This window comes from Gallus gallus, chromosome 4 (genome assembly GCF_016699485.2).
Source record: "Gallus gallus isolate bGalGal1 chromosome 4, bGalGal1.mat.broiler.GRCg7b, whole genome shotgun sequence".
NCBI lineage: Eukaryota > Metazoa > Chordata > Aves > Galliformes > Phasianidae > Gallus > Gallus gallus.
Window position 1 is genome coordinate 64,228,438 of NC_052535.1, and position 22,189 is coordinate 64,250,626.

Below are 22,189 nucleotides of genomic sequence, written 5' to 3' on the forward strand. Positions count from 1 at the left end.
TTCCTCCGTATTCATTTATAAATAACCAGCTTGTCCTTTTTCTTTGCTGTGAATCAATAATACTTAAAAATACCCTTTAGTATATTCAATAAAATCCTAAGTCTAACTTTCAGCTAGTAGAAAACATGCTGATAAACTGAAAATAAATGCTGGCTGAGATACTTGTCTTGCACACTTTCTTAGTGAACAGTTTTTGTAAAAGCAATTCCTTCCTTAATGAAAGCCTTTTTAGTTCTACTTTAACTCTTCTGCTTTTTGTTCATTATTCAGTTTGCAGTTCTGCACTAAAGCACTTGAACATCAAGAATAAATATAACTGATTACTCAGTGCTCTGTGTCTCTTTAAATTCAGTATTTAAAGCTGTCAAGTCACTACATTTCAAATTGTTACAATTATATCAATCTATATTAATAGGAGCAAAAATAAGCTTTTCCACTTAAAATTTAGCTATGCTATAAATCCATTCATTATGTGAATCTCCTACCAGGCAACAATAGCAGAAGGGAGAAGTCCAATCAGTCCAAGGATTCTCTTCCTAAAGAGAAGACAAGCATTACTTGTATCATATCTGGAACTAAACAAGCTTTTCAAACCAGAGAAGCCTAACATAAAACCTTGATTTTGATCACATTTAGAATTGTGTTGTCCTGTAGAAAAATTATGCTACCTTTCAGAATGCAAAGCTGTATATTGTATACCACATTTGGGAAAAAATAAAATGAACATGACAACAGAGAAATGAGCAATTCAAATTGGTGTCTTCAAGGCAGTCACTGTATTTTCACAACTCTAAAATATAATCACCAGATCAGGTATGATGACTATCATTTTTGATGGGAATACATTTGATCCCAGCACCAATAATGGAATGAGTTATCTGGACACAAAAATTATACAATTTTTTTAAAAATTTATTTTTCTGTTTCCCCTTCCCAATAGAAGTTTAGAAATCCACATGAAATACCTAGCTATGCCACTTAGTACATATGAGGAGGTGGTACCACCCCAAGGCAACAGAGTCACCTAATGCCAGCCTGCAGGAAGGGCAGCGGTGTTGTTGCAAGCCCTTAGAAACTTAACTCAGGCCAAGACACTGATGTGTCCTCTCCACAGTCCTCTCTAACTGTAGGATCCAACTACCATTCTGTTAAATCATGGCCAAGGTAACAGAAGGAAGAAAAATACCTCTCATACAGCAACCCATTGCCACTGCATGCCCCTATTAAACTAAACATATTTAAATCAATATACGTCAGAAAAGTGATTCTATCCAACAAGAAATAGAGTACTAGAAACAAAGATGACTCTGCTCTGTTCCTGTTAGAGTTGCACCACTGAGAAGAAAAGGATTCAAAGTCTATAGGGACAGTAGCAGTGTGTGAGATTTATCCCAAAGAATAGGGCATTCAGCAGGAAGTGACATCCTCATTTCTAATTCATTCCCCCAAAAGACAATTTAAATCCATGCAGCCACTCTTTAGGATAAATTACTTGGAAAGATGAGACAAGTTTGAAAACTCTCAGGTGGAACCGAACTGAATCTTCCTCCAGCTCAGATATGTAATTGAAGATAGGCTGTTAAATAAAAAGTTACTCAGTCTCATCATCCTTCACATAAATATGAAAAGCAAGCAGATAACACCTAACTTTAAGAATCTCTGAGTACAACAGCGTATTTGGTGGGGCCTGAAAATACTGACAAAGCAGAGTCACTCTGACAATTCAATTAAAGACTGTACTGGTTGAAGAGTGAGTGCTGAACTGTTCTAGCCGCTGCACACTGTGCAGAAGTAAAACCCTAGACACTCTAGGGATATAAATTAAAAAGTCTTCTGACTTTTGGCATCTTCTCAGTTAGGCAGCAGCTGTGTGAGATTTCTTAGATCTCTTTTTTTAGGACCTCAGTACTTAAATTCCTCTTAAATCTTGCTTTAGGTATGCAAGTCCTTCACTGGATCTCACCAATAAACTCTCTCTCTCTGTGTCTGTATGTCTTCTGCTGGTATTTTCAGCTGTTATGCTTTGCCTTCCTTTTATTTTTCATGGGATCCTTACCTAACATGTAGTTAAGCATTTTTCCTATCTGTAGTTGCTTTTTTCTATTCGCTAGTGCTACCACAATTAACAAGTGTAATTAAATAACCTTATGAGTGCCCTATTTCAGAAGTTAGTTAGAAGAGAGTTAGCATTTCTTGAAAAACCCACACAGCAGTTCTGCACAAAAATGCCAGAGATAGCTGTAGCAGCCTACATCTGACAAGCTTACCTTAACATTGAAGACCAAGCTGCAAAAGCAACTTCATTGCAGCTCATACCTAAAAAGAGAGTTTAAAACATACTTCTGCTCAAGGCTGTACTGCACAAAGGTCAGTACTTGCTTTACTGCAGAAACGCTGAGCATTTTTGCACTTAGAAGTCTGCCTGCCAGAGCTACCTTATTAAAGCTCCAAAAAGTCTACCAAGCAACAAAGAACAAACTGAAACAAAATAAAACTGAGTTGCATCTACGGATTCATTATTCCTTATTCCTCAGCCACATCTGAAGTGATTCAAGCATCACTAAGGTCTTCAGAAGTTCAAGATTTTTCCAAGTACAATTTGATATACTCTTTTGTAGTTAATAGGTTTCTTAGCAGAACAATTCACTCTTAGGAACAGTAAGGTTTAAAAGTTAAAAAAGTATGAACATTATTTCACCTAACTGAATCTTCAACTAATTTTATTTTGCTGTACATACCTTAGCAAGATTTACAACAGCTGGATAGGTAACTACCTTTAAAGAAATAGAGGGAAAATAGCTAGAAAGCAATTACCACATTTTTCATGAAATAGAGCAACTTTGCTTGGATTAACTACTTTTTCATGGGATATATGTCAAGAGAGGCTGTCAGACTCAGCTCCAGATTTCCAGGCATTAAGCTTTAGGTCCACTGCCTGCTACTGCCTGTTCCCTCAGCCTGCACTGGTTTTGCTTCATTTTGTTTACACTGCTTTTTATTTCTGAAAATCTTGAATCAGGATTATTATATGTAATTTACAAGTTATATAGTTATAAATTTATAAGTTACATAGCTAAAGACAACTTTAAACACTATCTTATGGTCATCTCGTGTTTAATCGGGCTGCACATGCTACTTGTACAAGGAACTGCTTACAGAAACATCAAATCAATAGCTTAAAATCATAAGCAATGTACTTCTACCTCACTGTACTGAAGGCATAATATTTTGTAGGTACCTTCCTGAATGAGGACAACCAAGACTTACACAAGCAGTTGTAAAATTCTGCTCTACAGAAGGCAGGGGAAGGACAATCCCTGGAGTCTTTCTTAGAACAGCCCACACAAACTGTGCAACTGCAGGGATATGTGTTGTTGTCTGAAAGTATTATTTATCTCATCCTACAGCAGGAAAAAAAGACCTCGCATGTGTTATTTTTAATCAAGTGTTGGTGGAGCTATGTGTGTTATCTAATCTAGTAAAAAGCTGCAGGTCTTTTATTCCCTTCTTACATAACCATCACATTCTGATAGTAACGCAGTGAAATATGAGAAAATTGAGCTGCTGCTTGTTCAGTTAGGCATGTCAGTGATAGAACACTGCACCCAAAACTAGGCTTGAAGAAACAACTGTAGCTTAAATATGTAAGAACTACCACACTGGATAACCGCATGGTTTAACTAGGCCTAGTATCCCGCTTCCAAGAGTGATCAAAAACGTGCATGTAAAAATCAGGACAAGGTGAACATACAGTCAAATTTGTCCTCAAGTAATGCGCCACATTCCAGAGATCCGTGTCCTGGGAATTTCCTGACCAGGAAGTGATTGATTTTATGTAAGAGATTCTTTAATACGAACTTCTTTCAACACATCTTGAGCCCAACCCTAATGTGCCATAACTCCAAAATTATCTGATATCCAGAGGCTTCCCTACCTGCAACATACTGCTGATGTATTTAACAGCATATTTGAAGTTTTTAATGAAATGCTTCAGTGTCTTTCTACAGCCACACAGGAAAAGAAAAAAAAACTTTTGTCTAAATCTAGACAATGTTTTTTGGATGCACGAAGTCCTGAGCTCCAAGAGAAATGAGGACAACTACAAACGTAGAACAGAATGTGTCACAAACATTAGCAGACAGTAAAGGCTTACAGTGACAGTAAGTACTACTCACATAAAGAGTAAGCTGTGAAGGAAGATACTAAAGATAGATTTCTAAAACTGGTGGGAGCAGGATAGTGTCAGGCTCCCTATCAATCCATTCATCCATCCTATCCAAACTCTCATCTTTCACTGCTTTTAATTGATTTGAAGTGGAGGATGATGGGATAAACCTCAACTCTTCTGCTCTAAGACACCGCAGCTAGCAAAGGTCTATTTAATTCTTGTAAACTCATTTGAGCTGACGATATTGTTCAAATGACCAGTCTGAATGTTCACATGTGAACTTCTAAAAAACTCATTGGAAATGGTGGAAAGGGGTTTTTATTTCGACTTTATTATCATCCTAAGTCCAGCTTTTCAATGAATTTCCACAACCCCCTGAACGTTGCCCTGTTTTTCTATTTCCATGGGTAGCCAAATGTGAAATAAAGAACAAAGTCCTGTCCTCCTTGCTGACAATTCACCCTATTTCCTAAAGAGTTTTGTTTGAAATCTCTGCGTGTCTCCCAAAAACTCCGTCCTCATATTTCATCCTAAGCCTAAAAAAGAACCCAAAACCACTGAAACTATCCATGATGATTCAAAGCATTCCACGTTATGCCACCACCATTCGAGTCCACACTCCAAGCACCTTTTACTCCTATCCTTCCTTAGGCTGTCCCTTCCTAACTCACGTTGACCACTCTAATGAATAACCATTCTACGACTGCTATCGCTTCACATTTAAAAGCCATCCACGCTCTCCCGTGATATTTCAACTACCACAGCATCTGTTTAATTTGACTTCAGGAAGAAGAAAGGCACCATAAACACAGAGGATGGGCTTTAGAGAGCACGAGTTCTGACAACACACCTGGATGTCGTGCCGCGGACTCCATACTTTCTTTAGAGGCTAACAAACGTGCGGAAACCCTAAACATTCCCCCGTGAAAAGAGATTGCGATTACAGCTGAGGCAGAGATCAGGGACTTCCCAAAAGCACCGCGCTCGCTATTTTAGGCTCCCGGAAAACTTGAGATGCCGGCACCAACCGGTAGTTACGGCACTGCCTGACCAGCGACTGCATCGGCCCCCATCCTACAGAGGCACGATACGCAGCGAACAAAAAACGTTCGAGAAAATCGGCTGCTCCCCCTCCCACCGCCCCCGGCAGCACTAACGCCCGACCCTCACCGGAGCTGGAGACGCTCCGAGGAGCGGCACCGCCTACAGGAGCCACAACCCGAAGCCGCGGGACCGACCCCCTTCAGAGCAGCCGTCCCCCCCCCCTTCCCCCCGCCTCCCGCTCCCCTTCGAGACAGGGGACGGCTATACCCAACGCTCGTTCCCTAACGGCCGCACACGCCCACCCACGCGAGCCCGCCCCCCGCTTGACTCACGCCCAGTCCGCCCGGCGCCAGCCCCGCCCCTCCCACCCTGTTACGGAACGCGCGCGCGGCGCGGCGTTTTGTAACCGCCTCGCTCCCGCCCCTGGACCGTCCACCAATGGCGAGCCGGCCCGGCGGTCAGCTGACGCGGCTCTTTATGTAAGCGGCGGGGCGAGGGCGCGCGGAGACGTTTGAAAGGGGCGGGAGCGGGGTGGGGCAGGGGGAGCGCACACGTACCCGCACCTACTTCTGCCCCGGGTCGCGCGCGCGGAGGCGCGCACGTGACACGCCTCCCCCGCCCCGCGCGGAGAGTGCCTCGCTTCCTCCCCCGCCCCGCGCCGCCAGTGCCTCAGCGCCGTGCGCAGCGCCGGGCCCGGCGGCCGGAGCGGCAGCGCCACACCCCCCTCGGCCGAGCCGGCAGCCGATGGCGTTCTCTCCCGTGGCCGTGAGCTCGGACGCGTCGCCGGAGCCGGGAGGCGGCGGGCGGCTCGGAGAGGAAGCGGACGGGGAGCGGAGGGGCCGCCTGAAGGAAACGGCGGGCTCCTCCCTGGCGTCGCTGTGCCTCGGGCCGCTCGCCGGCCCGCGGCGCTTCGGGACCCTGGTGGAGTGCCTGGTGCTCAACTACCGCCTGCGGCAGGGGCCGGGCCGCGGCCGGGAGCGCGGCGCCGAAGGCGCTGCCGAGGGACCGCTGCGGTGCTGCGGCTGCGGGCGCTTTCTGAGCGAGCCGGTGACCGTCCCGTGCGGGCACACCTACTGCCGCCGCTGTCTGCGGAGAGAGCTGCGGGCCCGCTGCCGCCGCTGCCGGGACTGGCTGCTGCCGGCGGGGGGCACCAGCGCGGCCGCCGCCCCGCTGCGCACCAGCGTGGTGCTCAGCCAGCTGGCCGAGAAGTGGTTCCCGAGAGAGTGCGAGCGGGCGCGGACCGGCGGGCGGCTGGAGGAGCTGCTGGCGCAGGGCCGCTTCCGAGAGGCGCTGGGCGCCGCCGGACAGGCGCTGCGGACAGGTGAGCCGGGGGCGGAGGGGGAGAGGCGGCGTCCGGTCTCTTCGGGGTGGGACGGGGAGGGATGCGCCCGGCGCGCTGTCCCTCAGCGCTGTGAAGTTTTCCAAGTTTGCTGGGAGGACCCGGGGAGCGTCGCCGTGCGCTGAGGTGCGCTCCGGTGCCTCCTTCCCGCCGCGCTGACCGGGCTCGGTGCGTCCCGTGGCGGCCGCGCTCGCGTTGCCGCGTGTAACCCCGTTTCCTGACAGAGACCTATTTCCAGTGTCACCGCGCGGCTCCGGCGGGCCGGGCCCGGTTGCATAAGCGTGAGGCACGGCGGGGACAGGTTGTGTAATGGCGGTGACATCATGGCGGGCGGAGCCGCGCCCCGTCTGGTGCCGGGCGAGGCTGCGGGGGGCGGGCGGGGCCGCCGGGCGGACCGCGGTACGGCCGCGGCTTTGGGCGCCCTGCGGGGCTCGACCCGGGGGCGGACCCACCTGGGTGGTGTTGGCACAGTGACCCGCTGTGGTGGTGGTGTGCATCTGTGGGTTTTTAGCGCTCCGGCAGCGCCGCGGGTCCCGTTTCCTGTTGTAAATATTGGAGCTGTCGGAAGAGGTTTTATTTTTTTTTTTTTTTCGTGGCGTGTTCTGAAGTACAGCGTTGACTTACGTGGGTCATAAGGAAATGTCTTGAAACACGTGAAAGAAGCTACTGCTGTTCACCACGATGTAAAAGTTACTTTTGAAAAACACGAGGAGTGGTAACGTTCACATAGGTAACGTGTGCTGTGCAGAGGTTGGAAGGAATTACCTTATGTAAAGGAAGGCTTTAATCCCAACGCACCCAGCTCACACACCCGAGGCTGGGTGCAGTCACAGACCCATTCCTGCTAGAGGGGCCTTAGGAGGTCTGTTGACCAACCCTGTGTTCAGAGCAGGGCAAACGCTGAGTTAGAGCAGTTTGCTTAAGGCTTTGTCCTGTTGGGCTATGAAAGCGCCATCGGGATGAAGATCCCACTGCTGCTTGGGACAACCTATTCAAAGGTTAATTACCATCATAGTGAAACATTTTCTGCTTATATAGAGGCAGAAATACCGTTGTTCTGGTTCATTGTATCTTGTTTTTCCCGCTGTGCGTGTCAGGTTCTGTGATCTAGGCAGCCCCTTCTGAGGTTTCAGGAGGCTGTTGGGTTCTCCTGCTGCCCCCGATGTTAAACCAGACCAGTTTGCTCAGCCTCTTCTCAGGCGTTCCCAGTGTCGTGTAGTTCTTCTGAACACTGGTGCAGAGTGTGCACCTTTTATTTGTGAAGAATTTTGTGTATTTTTAAGAACCAGGCGAAAAGCATATAGGACCAGGCCAGAAGCAATCCATTTACGATATGCTCACGCTGACAGTAGGCAGAAGCAGATGCTTTGAGAGGAGCATAAAGAAATGAATGCTTTCCTGGTGTTTTTTGTGTGTAAACTTTTGTGCAGTTTTCTATTTGTGCAATAATATTCAGTGTACACATTTCTCCACTGAGGATATTCATTACCTTTTTGTTTCTAATTGCAATTATTTGTGTTGTTATGCTAAGAGTGAGTGATCTCTCTATATATAATATATTGGGCTGTTAAAGTTGAGTGTTCAAGCAAACTATTTCTGGTTTGTTTAATATCTGATCTAAGGAATTGAGACATGAGGGCTGCTCCAAAAGTAATGCCTCCTATCTTACTGTATTGGCCCATGATGTCGGAGGCAGATGATGATAGGGTAGAGGTTGTATCAGTAGAGGTTGAACCATCCTGTCAATATTCAGTTACATTTTGTTGCCATGCAACAGATGGTAGAGCTTGCTGAATGTTTATAGAGACCAAACATTGGATGTCAGCACAGCGAGGCAGGGGGTGGTGCATGTCAGCAGTAACATGAAAGACAAACCCCATTCTGGATGGTCATGCAGATTTTTAAGAGCACGGCATATAGGCAGTTGTTTGTTGGTGGTGAAAATGCATAGCTAATGGTGGTGATGGTGTCAGTAATAAGTGTTCTGCAGCTGAGAATTTATCATATAGTGTTATTGTACTTGTTGTATTGTCATTTCCGTGGGAATAAATAGGAGGCATTACTTTTGGAGCAGTCCATGTAGTTTTACATCATCTACTTAGGTGGCAAGCATCAAAAATGCATTCTGCAACATTGTAAAACTTTTTTTCACAATACAAAGCCTAGGAATTAAATTCTCATTTTAAAAAGCTCTCAGACATAGGGTTTAGTTTCTGGGTGGTCCTCTGTGGAGCCAGGGGTTGGGCTTGATGATCCCCATGGGTCCCCTCCAAATTGGGATATTCTGTGATTTGTTGGCAGTGTTTTCGTATCAGCAGAGCTGGGATCTAGTAAAGCTCCTTGATTTAGACCTCAATTTTGTAGCAGTTCAGTTCAAACAATGCTTTTTTTTCTTTGATAAAGAACAAACTATCCACCTGCTCTAGAATTGAACTCATATTTTTATCTTCAGTCTGCCCCTAACCCCATTTCCCTGAGGAAGGCTTGGGGCTCCTGAGATTATCTTCTATGCTTGTAAGTCTGAAAAAGATGAAATCCTTCTGATCAGGTGCAAACAGGCTGCTAGTTCATTAGAGAGCAAAGACCCCACTAAGTGCTGCCTCTGATGAAAGGAATTTAGGTCAATATTGACTCTGCTGGACACCAAAAAGTCAAACACAACAGAATGAGCTCCTGCCTTAACAGGCTACAATAGTAACAAAGCCACAAGAAAGCAGGCGTCAGAGTTCTTACACTTGCAGTGTTGCATGTTAAGTCAGACAAAGACAATTTCACCGACTTCTGTTAACTGTCTAAAACAGAGAAACATAAAACAGAAACATTTAGGAATATATGTATTTTAAGAGAAACTGTGAACTATAGCTGAATCAGACGCTTCATTTTCATCCATGAAATCTGTTGTCAGTTTTTATTTACTTAACCATTTCCTTTTTTTGTTAAGGTCTTTTACCTGTGATATCTAAATGCAAAACAGCATGTTAAAATAGTTCATTGGCTGGTCTGGCCTGCTGCTGAAACAGATTTATGTTTAAAACAAGCTAATGTTGGAAATTGTGGGAACTTAAACTGGACATTTAGGGTAGGCTAAGACAGAATGTAGAGTTGAAATGATTCCTTTGCATCCCTTCAAGGGAATCTTGTTCAAACAAACTTACAGAACTTGATTTGAGTGTTGTTTACATTACATTAATGTTTAACTTATTTATTTTGGTGAAAAACACAGGTGTATTTTAAAAAAAGTCCAGAACTAAGTGATGTGCTGATGTGTGTTTTTCAACATAGTGACTGCAGTCAGCTGTGTTACGAAAGTCATAGCTTAAATGACATGGAGATTTCCTATTTCGAGATTCCTTTGCTGAAAGTCCATAATGCTGTATTTAGGACATGAGAATTTGTCTTTAAAGAGCACGTGAATGTTTTTTCCTTTGTGGAGGTGATTCTAGCACAACTGCTTAGAGCAGGGCTACCAGCTGGCATCAGTGGCCTTGTGCTGTTGGCTACCTTTTCAGTCCATGTAGGGGTAGAGACTATCTCTGATAAATCATCAGGTGCTGACACTGTCTCTAGCTATAGCTGGCAGGAGCTGGGCGCTGTCAGGACAAAGGACAGACTAAATAAAAAGTCACACATTTGAAAGGAAACTTTGTAAGGCTTTTTAATACTTGAGATTCACCACACTTTAAAAATGACAGATTTGTACAGTTTTGCACGAGTGTACCATAAAACTGAAATCAGCTTCGTTCTCTACTTCTGTTGTCTCGGCAGTATTGAGCCATACTTCATTTTGTCAGCTTTGGTGTTAGATCTTTTAAAATATAAAAGTGTTCAAAAGTTAATCTTCAACTTGGAAGACATAAGCTTGGAAGTATTGCCACTTTGTTTTAAACCCAAATACTGGTGAAAAGGCAGGAGGGAGGTACCTCTGTTGTTATAAGGTACATACAGTACAGAAGAGTGTATTAAATGTTTTCGTATAGTAAGGCTTTGACATATCACTATGAAACATCGAATTAAAAAATTATAACGTTTCAAATTATTAAAAATGGTATCTAATTTTGTCTTCAGATCCCAGTAACTTGATGCTAAGAATCTACAGAGCTGAGTCATACGCTGGCCTCCAAGAGTATAAAACAGCCATAGAAGATTTAAACTTTGTTATTTCTAAAATGCCAAATTGGCCAGAGGTAAGTTAATTTGAACTCCTAATTTTTCAAAACCTATGTTCATCTACAAACTTAATGTATTTTGCATAATCTTTTCATCAAATGAAGCAAGGTCTGTTTAAGGCCTTAAACACTTGGTACTCAAGTACTCAGAAGTATCTTAGAATAGTTATTTATACATGAGAAAGGCAACTGGTCAGCACTGTAAGTTGGAACTGTTGAGTCAGTTCTCATCAACAACTTCAGGTGTTTTTATTCCCCATCACAGCATGAGATAGTGATGCTGGATGAAGGGTGATTTGGAGCAGAACTGATTTCTTGATAAGTACTATGAAGAACTTCCGTGTTGTTTACAGTCGTTTGTTAGCACTTATTTCTTTAAGAACAATGCTTTTAGGAATTCTCTTAAGAAAAGTTTTAAAATATTTACAAACTTAAATTCAGCTGAATGTTATTTGACTGGGTGGCTGGCTGAAACTGTACAGCCAGCTTTAAGTGCTTCAGAGCAGAATTTCTGAGCCATAGGTGTTTGACTCATTGATGTAACTGAGATTTGAAATTTCATACACTATATTAAAGTTAGTCCTTTTAAAGCTCTGCATTTCCATGAAGTGTTTATACTTTGACTGTATTTCCCAAATTTGAGAGCATTTTAAGCACTATTTGTTCTTTGAATATCATGTGAGATGAGTGAGCGTTGTTGCCAGCACAGATTAGGATTTTTGGCTCTATGTTAAGTCAACATTTCTCATTTTTTTTGAGTCTCACTGATTACAAGAAAAAAAAATACTAATAGAACAACACCGTTTTCTTTTGCAATTGCTACCAGAGTAAAAACAAACATGTAGAGAGAGCATTAAATCCTTTTGCAATAGTATTTGCAATAGTAAAAAAATGTGTTTGTTTGGGGCCTTCGTTACTGGCTTCAGTACTTGGAGTTGGGATAGTCTGTGGTGATATAACTTCTTACAGTTGCCTTTTTTTTTGTTTGTTTGGTGAAGAAAACTTGCTGTTTGAGCTGATTTTTCTTTGAAAAGCACAGAGAAACTCATTGGAAGCTGAACTCTGCAAACAGTGAAGGCAACTGGAGAGTCATTGGCCTTTGGAACTACTTATATATTGCTCATTGCAGCATCATCTGAACTTGGCACAGAAGGAGCAGCAAGATCTTGTTGCACAGGGACAGATAACTGCTTCTGTCTTGTTTTCTCCTGTGTTGAGTAATTACATAGCTGCTGCAAATTCAGAGAGCATTGTGCTTTTCTTTGTTTCTCAGACTTCATTTAACTGAGCTTGGCTTGATAGATTAAAATTATTATCTGTGTAAGGAGATGAAGTACCTGTAAGAGGAGAATTAGCATGCTTTCCTTCTTAATGAAACTGCCCAAATCCATCAAAGATGATGCATGCCCTCATCTGACAGCCTTGTTTAAGATTACTGTTTCATATTGGCAGTCAGTTTATAGAGACTGCATTCAATGTTTTGCATGTTTGCTTTTATTTTTCTGGTTCAATTTTCTTGCCCATTATCCAAAATCTAGTTTAGAAAATATATATATATTTTTGTTTTATTGAGCTTCTATTTATATTACTGCAAATGCAACTTTTTTAATCCATGTGAGTTGGATCCAACATTGTATTTTTATAAGTTCATCAACATTCAGTAGTCTCACCTCTTTCCTTCCTTCCTACTCTATATAAAATAGTAAGCATTTCTTTATCTAGTATTCAAGAATAAAATGTAGTTGGAGGAAGCACTTCCAAAAGTGCATTGTTTTGTATTAGGAATCTATATTAAGGTACATGTAGAGAATGCATGGTTGTGTGGATTGTCTTTTCATGCGGGTTAGAGCTATAAGGCTTCTGACAAAACAAAGCTAAAAAGGTGTCCAGTGAAGGCTGTTTCACAGGGATATGTGAGAATTTTCATTGTATTTCCCTCTTCTCCATTTCCAAAACATCACAGAATAGTGAAATTATGGCTTTGTGTGAATTCAGCGCTAGTCAGGATTTTAACCTTTTATCTAAGCCAGGGCAAATTAACTGGAAGGAGATGAACACCAGCTTATGCCATACTTATTTTCAGTGTAGGGGATTTATTTTAGGCAAGATATATGTGCCACACATGCTGTGCTCAGCTACAGTTTGCTGAAGAGGTGCATTCCTTTGTCATTGAGGGTTCTTGTCCTGACTCTGTTATAGGGCCCATAAGGTGAATACTACAGTTCTATATATTAAGCAGAAGTGTAATTATGTCTTCTGTTTCTCAGGTCTACTTCCGGAAAGGAAAAGTGCTGCACGACTCTGGCTTTGTAGGCGATGCCTTACAACTGTTTCTACAGTGCTTAGCCCTTGATGAGGATTTTCTTCCAGCCAAGCTAGAAGTAGAAAAGGTAACTTGATATATCAAACCTGTTTTGATTGCTTTATAAAGTTCCTGTTGTGGGAGACAGTTGACCATCGAAAAACCAGTCGTGCATATGGAGAGGGTTGAGCTGGTGCTTTGATTAATTCCTTTCAAGATGTACCATGCTGTGTTGAAGAGAGAGTCTTAACATACAGGTTTTAAGGGCACATGCCTCAAAGTTTTTATGCTTCTGAATTTACTTGTGGGTGACTGGAAAAGGGAATGGCAGCTTGAATATGGTAAATCAAATTCATTAATGCGTAGACTACAGCAGCTCTTCTTCAGTAATGAAGACCTGCACAGAAAAATGTGTGTGATATTGAATTGGCCATTAATGTCTGACTCTAAAGTTAATGTCTGGTTAATGGTTAATGTCTGACTCTAAAGAGGTCACTTCTAGTGGAAGAATTTCTAGATCATTTTCCTTAATAATAAAAAACTGCATTACAAAAACTGTATAACGTTTAATTGATAATGTCTAAATGTTCATAGAGGTCATCCAGTTCTAGTGGAAATGATTCCAAGATAAATTATGCTTAGTTATACAGGAATATAGATTTCTGCTTGTTCTTAACTGTTCTTAAATAAACCTTTATTCGGGGGGTAACTTCCAATAAATTGAATTATTGGTTTTGGTGTGCAGGTTTAGAATGAAGCTGTACCCAGATCCTCTTTTCATTGTTGTGATCAGTTAGCTGTTTGTTTTCCAGGTGTTGCATGATGTACTGTCACCAGAGAAGCTAGGAGAGAATTTGAAGGAATCTGCTTGGAGTTCACCACATACTCGAAATAAATCTTTTGTGCTTGGTTCCGAGATGACTGAGTCTTACAGCAATTTACAACTTTGTCCTGAGCAGGTAATAGAAATCATAAGATGAGATTTGTTCTTTGGCTAATATGCAAGTACCAGACATCCTGATATCCTTATTTGTCATACTTATTCTGTAATGTAAATGCTGGCTCTCTGCAATTGGTTAGATTAAAGAATTATGATTTGGGAGTGATGTGTTCTCATTTGGAGTATTATATAACTCATTCAAGTGAACTGTTTAGTAGAAACTACCAAGATTATATATTAGCTTCAAAGCAAAAAGTACTTTTTTATACTATTGTTATTAATATTTTTATATTTATACTTGACTTTTTGATATAGCTTCAAAGTAAAAAGTTTAGTTTTTCTTCTCTTTGAGGTAAATATTTTTTTTTAATTGTTAATGATAAATCTTGAGTATTGTCTTGACTTAGAAAATTCTTCCAGTTAACTGATGAGCTAACTGGGTATTAGTTTAGATTAAGCATTTTTGCATGTTCACATTTTATATTCTTATATTTGTGTTATTCCTTATGTACAGTTCTTTTGTCTTGTGTAGAGTTCAGGAAGATCAGAGGTACTGGAGCCTGTGATTGGAAGCCTAAATCGTGCACAATCTGCCCATGCTCTTAACTCAACAAAAGCCCTTGCCAAGGAAGATGGCTTAAAGAGAGTATCTTCTGAACCTCTTCTCTCTGGCCAAGAAAAAGGTGCTTTGTTGAAAAGAAAGCTTTCATATTCAGAGCAGGATACAGTTGTATGTGAAGATGGAAGAAACAAACACAAAAAGCAAGGAGGTAAGCGATCACTTAATTTGAAAATCTGAAATATTTACTGTCTTGTGCCTTTCTTTGAAAGGTGTGTTTTGTGTTTCTGTAGAAAATACAAACAGGGACATGAAACTGGCTTATGGAACAGTTCCAGGGAATTTGATTGACGTATCAGATTTTGAGTGCTCTTTATGTATGAGGTAAGAGTTTTCTCATTGGTTCAATATTTTCATTATAGATGTTTGACCACATATCTTTGGCACATGTTAGCTGCGATGTTTATTGGTTGTGATGAGCTCTAATGTCAGTTATGAAATATTTTCAGCCTTTTCTATATTCCAGTATTTAGATGCTTATTTAAGTGCGTTCCATCATAATTGTAATCAAGTTGCCTGTCCAATTTGGTAGTGTTAGCTGGTAGCTCAAAAAGGAGAGGATCTTCTGTGGTACACTACTACTAGGGTTTTTTCAGCCAGTAAGACTAGTTAATTTGTTAATTTGGGAGGTCTAATGCCTAGAAGGATTGCCAGTGTGTTTCAGATCAAGGAAATGATTGTCATTCTGAAGTTTACTAGATGCAGTTGATGGATACAAGTTCTTATCAAGCCTTCTTGAGATCTAGAGTAGAAATCTTAAAACATAGTCTATATGCTAAATTGTGTGTAGTTACATTAATGGTGTGCAAAACTGCTTTGACAGCAACGTAGCTTTTAAAATAATTACTTCATTTTGTATATTTTGAATATCTATGTAGTAGGATCAAAATCTTTTCATATTGGAGTAAAGGTTGAAATATTTAGAGCATAAAAATGTGTTTGGTTTGATCATAAAGTGCACAAAACTAGCGCAGTGGTGAATGGAAACAAACTTCATAGAGGAAAAGGTAGCATAAGGAGACGTGATTAATGTTCTCTGCTTTAAATAATAATCAGTGGGGGAAAAAATTAAAAAGGTTGATTGCTGAGTTGTTTGTTTTCTTTATTAAGCAAGACACAAATTTACTGTGGTATCTTAATTTTTAATAACTTTGTTTCAGGCTATTCTTTGAGCCAGTGACAACACCTTGTGGACACACTTTTTGCAAAGGTTGCTTGGAACGGTGTTTAGACCACGCTCCTCAGTGTCCACTCTGTAAGGAGAGTTTGAAGGAGGTACTGTTGATTAGTAGAACTCATATAGACAAACACTTTATCATTGTAAAGGCTTCTTAAATGCAAGGGATTATGATTATAGATTGCTCCTAGAAAGAAAAAATGTGAGGTAAATATCAATACAAATTGATTAGGTTTGCCTCAGGATCTTAGAGGTTTTATGTTTCTGTGATCACCTACTTTACTGATATAATTAAATCCTGATTATTTGTAAACTGGTAACTATTCAGTAAGACTTGCCTGTGGTTTCTATATGCGTTCTGTATTTGTGTGGCTGTGTAATGTGAAAAATAAGTTCTCTCTCTAGTAAGTATGGAAATGCATACTGATTTAGGCACTAGAGCTGTTGCACTGTAAGGACTAAAACAGAATTTTCAGATATTAATGGTGGGGGTTAAGACATATAAGAATTTCAGATTTCATGGATGTAAATCTCATTTATCACATATTTCATGTATCGTGCTTTAAAAAAAAAAAGCTGATGTGATAATTCTTCTATTAATAGATCAGTAAAGAAATGTTTTGTTTTAAATTGCTTACAGTACCTTGCAAGCAGAAAATACAGCATCACAGAACTACTGGAGGAATTAATAATGAAATATTTGTCTGATGAGCTGTATGAGAGGAAAAGAATTCATGCTGAAGAAACTGCTGAACACTCAAAGTAAGCTTCATGCCTTTTATCTAGCAAACCTGAGAAATTAGCATCGGAATTGTATTTGACCTAGACAGGCTTGAGCAGTGGGCCCAGCTGAACCTCATGAGGTTCAATAGATCTAAGTGTAAGGTCTTGTACCTGGGTTGTGGCTATCCCCTGCTATCAGTGCGAGCTGGGGCTGAAAGGATAGAGCACAGCTGTGCTGAAAAGTTCCTGAGGGTACTCAGTTCTAGTGAAAGAATTTCTAGATATGTTTCCTTTAATAATTATTCCTAGATTCTGCTTAGTTTTTTCAACTAGTAGGCCTTACTGAGACGTTGCAAGGCTAAAAACCATAGCTGGGGTTCCATTGTTGAACTTAATCTAAATGGTGAGCTGGTTACTATGCAGTTATTGTGGCATCAACTAAACCAAAAAGGAAGAAAACAAGAAATGCTCTCATGACAAGTCCTATATTTCCTGACAAGGCATTTCAGCTCACTGTCCATTACAGATTCAAATCAGTACATAAGTGTTCAGTCTGTGTGTTCTTACTGATTATGGAGGTTATTGTAACATGGTTATTATTAAAGTTTGTAACAGATGTTTTATGACCTCAAACACATACTGTAAAAAAAAAAAAATCTTGGCATTGCTCTGCAATTACATTTTAAGCCGTGTATTTCTTTTGTGATTATTTTGAAGCTTGACCAAGAATGTTCCAATGTTTGTTTGCACTATGGCATATCCTACTGTGCCTTGCCCTCTACACGTGTTTGAGCCAAGATATCGACTAATGATTCGCAGAAGTATGGAAACTGGGACTAAACAGTTTGGGATGTGTATAAGTGATTCTCAAAATGGGTAGGTTTTACATTCTAATAGTAAGCTTCTTTTCTCTTCTGTCTTTTTTAAATTAAACCAACTGTCTTCATAGAGCTGTGTGATTACATTACTGATAAAGTCTCTTTTCTAGTTTTGCAGACTATGGTTGCATGCTGCAAATTAGGAATGTTCATTTTCTGCCTGATGGACGGTCTGTTGTTGACACAGTTGGTGGAAAGAGATTTCGAGTTTTGCAGAGAGGGATGAAAGATGGTTACTGCACTGCAGACATCGAGTATTTGGAAGATGTTAAGGTATTCAGAATGCTGTCCAAGTACTTCTGCTTTTAGCTGACATCTTAAGACTTTTTCCTTGGTTTGTTTTGAGGGCTCTGTCAAATTTTAGGTCCATAGAACTGTGGAGGATTCAATGTCAGTATAAGGAAGAAATAGAATATAGCTTTTTAAAATTATTATTAAGTAAGAAGGAAACATTTTGCTTTTCATTTGAACAATAGTTTGTGAAGCTGTAACTCTTCTTAAGTATCAGAGGATTTCTTTGCAATTCAGCCACTAGCAACCACGACTTGGGAGAGTGCAAAACCTCAACTGAATAGGGTTGAAATAAATGTCTTTTTTTATGTTAGCTTAAAAACTATGGCAATTTTCTTCATCTGTAATGGTGTTTTCGTAATGTTCCTCTGCTAGGTTGCTGATGAAGAAGAGCTGAAGAAACTGAGAGAGCTTCACAACTTTGTTTACAGTCAGGCCTGCAGTTGGTTCCAAAACTTAAGAAACAAATTCCGCACTCAAATTCTTCAGCACTTTGGGCCAATGCCTGACAGGGAGGAAAATATACAGGTGAGACATCTTTTACTGTCAAATGGTGGGTGCCTGTTTTTTACTGGGGGAGGGTAGGTGAGGAAACCAAAATCTGATTGTTAAAAAGCTGCTAAACATAAAAAAGAAAATACTTTTTTCATCAACTTAAAAGGAAGCAGGACTTCATCTTGCTTCTCTTATGGAGTGCAGCAAAAGACAATTGGCACTTTTCTTCTGCAATAAAGGATGATATGCTATTTTATGTATAGTGTACTGATAACACTTTCAGTTATAGAAACGTTTTGAACTGTTGGTTTGTGTAAAGCTGTTAGAATTCAAATGGAGAAAAACAGGGAATGTGTCAGTATTTTCTTTCCTGTGATGTGGATTGGCAGTAATCTGGGACAGAGAGGTAATCACAAATAACACTTTCCTCCTTTCTGAGCTAGTGCTGTAAATTGCTGCAGATGTTAGGATTTAGCAGATGTTTATGTTAATTTTAAGGAACTAGCTTCGTCCATCTATTTCAATGGTTATTATAAACAATTGATGAAGATCAGAGAGGTCCATCCTCAAAGAGTGAGAGGCTGCATCTCCTATCTGCTACATATTTTTATGAGACCATGTTTACAGTCTTCCAAGATCAGTTGATGCTTCAGAGGCCAGCATATCATTTCAGAAATGGTTTTAGAACGCTTTAATAAAAAGACTGGTATAGAACAACATATATTAGCAAAGAGTAAGTGCACTCAAACAGAATAAGTAGCTAGGCAGCAAGACTTGAAGGTATGTGCCTGAGACTTAGAACATCAAGTGTCAACTGTGTGATAAAGATGAGAGGGAGGAAATTTCATTCAGAAGTGTACCACTGCCAACGCTGTTTTTGCAAGTATGTGAGGTAACTGAAGTAAGACTGCTCTGCGTTAATACATCCTTCACTGAGAAGTATTATGTCCTGGGCATGATGTCTCAAGCTCTGTATAGGGAATTGAATAAAGTATAGGAAAAAGCTAGAAAGCATGTTCTATAAAATTAGAACAAACAAGCTAAGCAGTCCTGCTCTGTCTAGAAGATAATGAGATGGTAGTGGAATGCAGTAGTAACAGAGGAGTCCTTCAGATACAGCAACAGATAAATGCAATCTATGTAGGCATCAAGAGTATTCAAACCTGAAGAGTAATGTCACAGATATGAAGTTAGTTTGCATTAGGGTGGTTTATTAGGTGACTGTCCTATACTTAGCCATTCTTTCCTAAGGGAACTGAGATGCCTGTGTTGCCTTGAAAACTATTGATTGCTTTATCAAACATAGTTTAAGGGCACTTTATTTATAGACTTCTGCGGTCAAGAGGGATCAGAATAGATCAATTCAGAACCCTCTTGATCTTACAGATCTGTAATTCTCTAGTCAATATAAACATTCAAACCAGTGCTTGTTTTTGACTTGTTTGTCTGTTGATGTCTTCATTGTATTAGTCAGCATTGTTTGTAAGTAACCAACATTTCTCTTATTTTTTAGGCAATGCCCAATGGTCCTGCTTGGTGTTGGTGGCTTCTAGCTGTTCTCCCAGTAGACCCCAGATATCAGCTGTCAGTTCTCTCTATGATGTCTTTAAAAGACCGTCTGATAAAAATCCAACATATACTTACATATTTTTCTAGGGACCAGTCCAAGTGACTAACCGCCTGGGTCTTCCTGAAAAGTAAATCTGTTCTGGTTGTAGTAGCAGCTGGAATTTTTGCTGCCTTTGCACATCTAGCATTGGTTTGAGAAGTGTAATGGAACTGCTTTTTCTCTCTCCTTTCCGCCTGCCCAGCTTCTTGAACCATATGGTTCTTTGAATGCACACTTTCTTCAACTGTGAGAGAAGACCACTGATGATTGCACAGAGTCAATCCAGCTAGATATGTTTTTCACATGATCTGTTTTACAATTTGCACTATGTAGAAGAGAACGTTTTTGAGACTTGATAATTTTAGCCACTGTCTTTTTGAAGCTGTGGGAAATGCAGGACTTAAGGCTGACAGTCCGAGTTTACAACACAGAAGAGGTATTAAAGGTTTTGCAAATAAGTTTGCCTCATACAACTGTTCTTTTGCTGTTTGCACAAATATTTGAAATATAGTGTTGAATATCACTGTTGGATATTACTATTCTTGTTGAATTATCTTGACCATGAATATGGCACAGATTTTTAAGTTATCTTGTAAATGTATGCATCACAAAACAGGTGACATGAACTGTATGCTGAACTGAGAGCCAATTTTAAGGATCAAATGCAAAAAAAAAAAAAAAAAAAAAAAAAGGTACTTCTGTCTAAAAATAATTAAACTGTGAATATGGTTTACATACCCAGGCCTGTACATGTTAAAGAGGAAACTGAAAACTAAATGCTAATACCAGTTACATTTCTACTGGATTTTTCAGGCTGGCTGTTCTTCCAGAGCACACACTTAGTTTATAGAGCTTTCAAGAAGAAATCTTAGAGTGTGTGTGTGCGTGTGTGTGTGTTTGGGATTGTGCATCCAGGATTTAAAAGCTTAAAGTTTTATTTGAATTCTTTAAGTTGGTGCAAATGTGAGTTCTATGCCTTATATCTATAGTAGAGCACACTGCAGTGGCAAGGTAAGCATCATGCTGCCATTAGGTACTTTTTGTAATTAAAGGTTTGCATATTTGTGAATATGTCTGATACTGGCTTTCTTGTATGTAAATGATTTGTAAAATATTTCTTAAATCTGGCTTTTGCTAATATATTTAATTTTCAATAAAAGCTAAAGGTTTGTAATATTTTAACTTTATCAGAATCTAAAGCTAACTTTCATTTTCCGTATACTTCCATTGAGAAGCTTCTTCCAGGTACAGCTGCCAGAGCTGTTGTTTAACTCAAGGCTGTGGGCACTTCATGCTGTTAAGTGGTATGTATGTAATCTGCTTCTGCTTACAGTTCCACTCTGACTGATCATTGGTCAGTCAAGTTTGTTGGTGGGGACTTTCTATTGTACTGTTGTATCCACTCAAGGTAACTTGAAGTATAAAGTTTTCATTTCACAGAATTTGAAAGTTGTGGGAAACTGTTTTTGCAGAACAGCGTTTCACAAGTTTGCTAACCAGGTGTTCTGGCTTTCTTCTCTTCTGGTGTATAAGGTTTGAGATACCACAGGCAATTGAGAATCTGCTGAATTATTTGTAATATGGGTTTCAATCTGGGTTAAGTTCTGGGTTAATATTTGGGAAAGCTTTATTTGCATTAATGGAAGAAGAAAGGATCTTTGATTCCTCTGGTGTGGTATGTTAACAGTCTTAGAAGCCTAATCTTCATATTACCATTATCTCCTTAGGAATGCAGGTGATGAGATTTATTTTTTTTAACAGGAAAGAGAAATCCAGTGGTAGATTTATGTATTTTTTTTTTCATGTGAAGAGCCTTAATTTTCAAACGGAGTGTTCCCAGACCTGACAGAAGATATGGCTTCCAGCTGTTCTTAGTAATTCTCGTGAGTTTTTAACGAACTAAAAATTCTGCTGAGAGCAGATAAGGAAGTGTCAGTTAGCTGGCACTGTCCTCTGCTTATGTAAGTTCTACCTCTGGAATTGGGGAAAAATGTAAGAGAAGATTGGAAGAAACTGCAACAACAAAAAAAAATAATGAAGTTACTGAGATCAATATGTATTGTATTAAGACTTCAAGTATTACTGTCTAATTGCTGTTCCACAAATATCATCACCAATGGTTTCCATTGGAAATTATAAGAAATTGAGAACAGAGGAAAAAAAGATTGTTGAGGCCTCACACAGTGGGATTGCTTCAGGTGTTTGTGGATTAGACTTTGTCACTTTGTGCAGTTAGAATGGAACAGGCCAGCAAGATTGACTGAAAGTTGGCATAGACCTTTCAGTGTGTATTTTAAAGATATGTACTGTGTTGCACTTTGTGGGTAGTGTTTTGAATTTGGAAAGCTCATCCCTATATTTGCAATATTTTTCACTCTGTCTTGGAGGTATGAGAGGAAGGCTGTTCCAGCAAGTGAGTAGATAGGAGGTATGTTTTT

General features: G+C 40.4%; 2 protein-coding genes across 5 annotated transcripts in view; one reads left to right on the forward strand and one right to left on the reverse strand.

Moving 5' to 3' along the window:
* The window catches only part of TRMT9B (tRNA methyltransferase 9B (putative)), a 108,360-nt gene extending 102,782 nt beyond the window's left edge, over positions 1–5,578 (reverse strand). Inside the window, exons 1-3 of one of the 4 annotated variants that reach the window (XM_040700436.2) lie at positions 5,339–5,578; positions 5,019–5,077; positions 486–536 (exon numbers count right to left, since the gene is read on the reverse strand). The gene's annotated coding sequence lies outside the window, so the exon portion shown is untranslated. Of the gene's footprint in view, positions 1–485; positions 537–2,267 lie in introns of all 4 variants that reach the window. The other 3 variants (XM_015285549.4, XM_420694.8, XM_046940486.1) reach the window with 3 other exon arrangements.
* A 297-nt stretch (positions 5,579–5,875) lies between these two features.
* LONRF1 (LON peptidase N-terminal domain and ring finger 1) lies at positions 5,876–20,938 on the forward strand. The gene is made up of 12 exons (XM_420695.8): positions 5,876–6,533; positions 10,617–10,735; positions 12,985–13,107; positions 13,832–13,978; positions 14,492–14,729; positions 14,812–14,902; positions 15,739–15,853; positions 16,396–16,517; positions 17,196–17,354; positions 17,467–17,629; positions 18,023–18,175; positions 19,656–20,938. Exons 1-12 carry the CDS (start codon positions 5,957–5,959, stop codon positions 19,812–19,814), a joined length of 2,166 nt encoding a protein of 721 aa, XP_420695.5. The 5' UTR covers positions 5,876–5,956; the 3' UTR covers positions 19,815–20,938.
* The last annotated feature ends 1,251 nt before the right edge of the window (positions 20,939–22,189 follow it).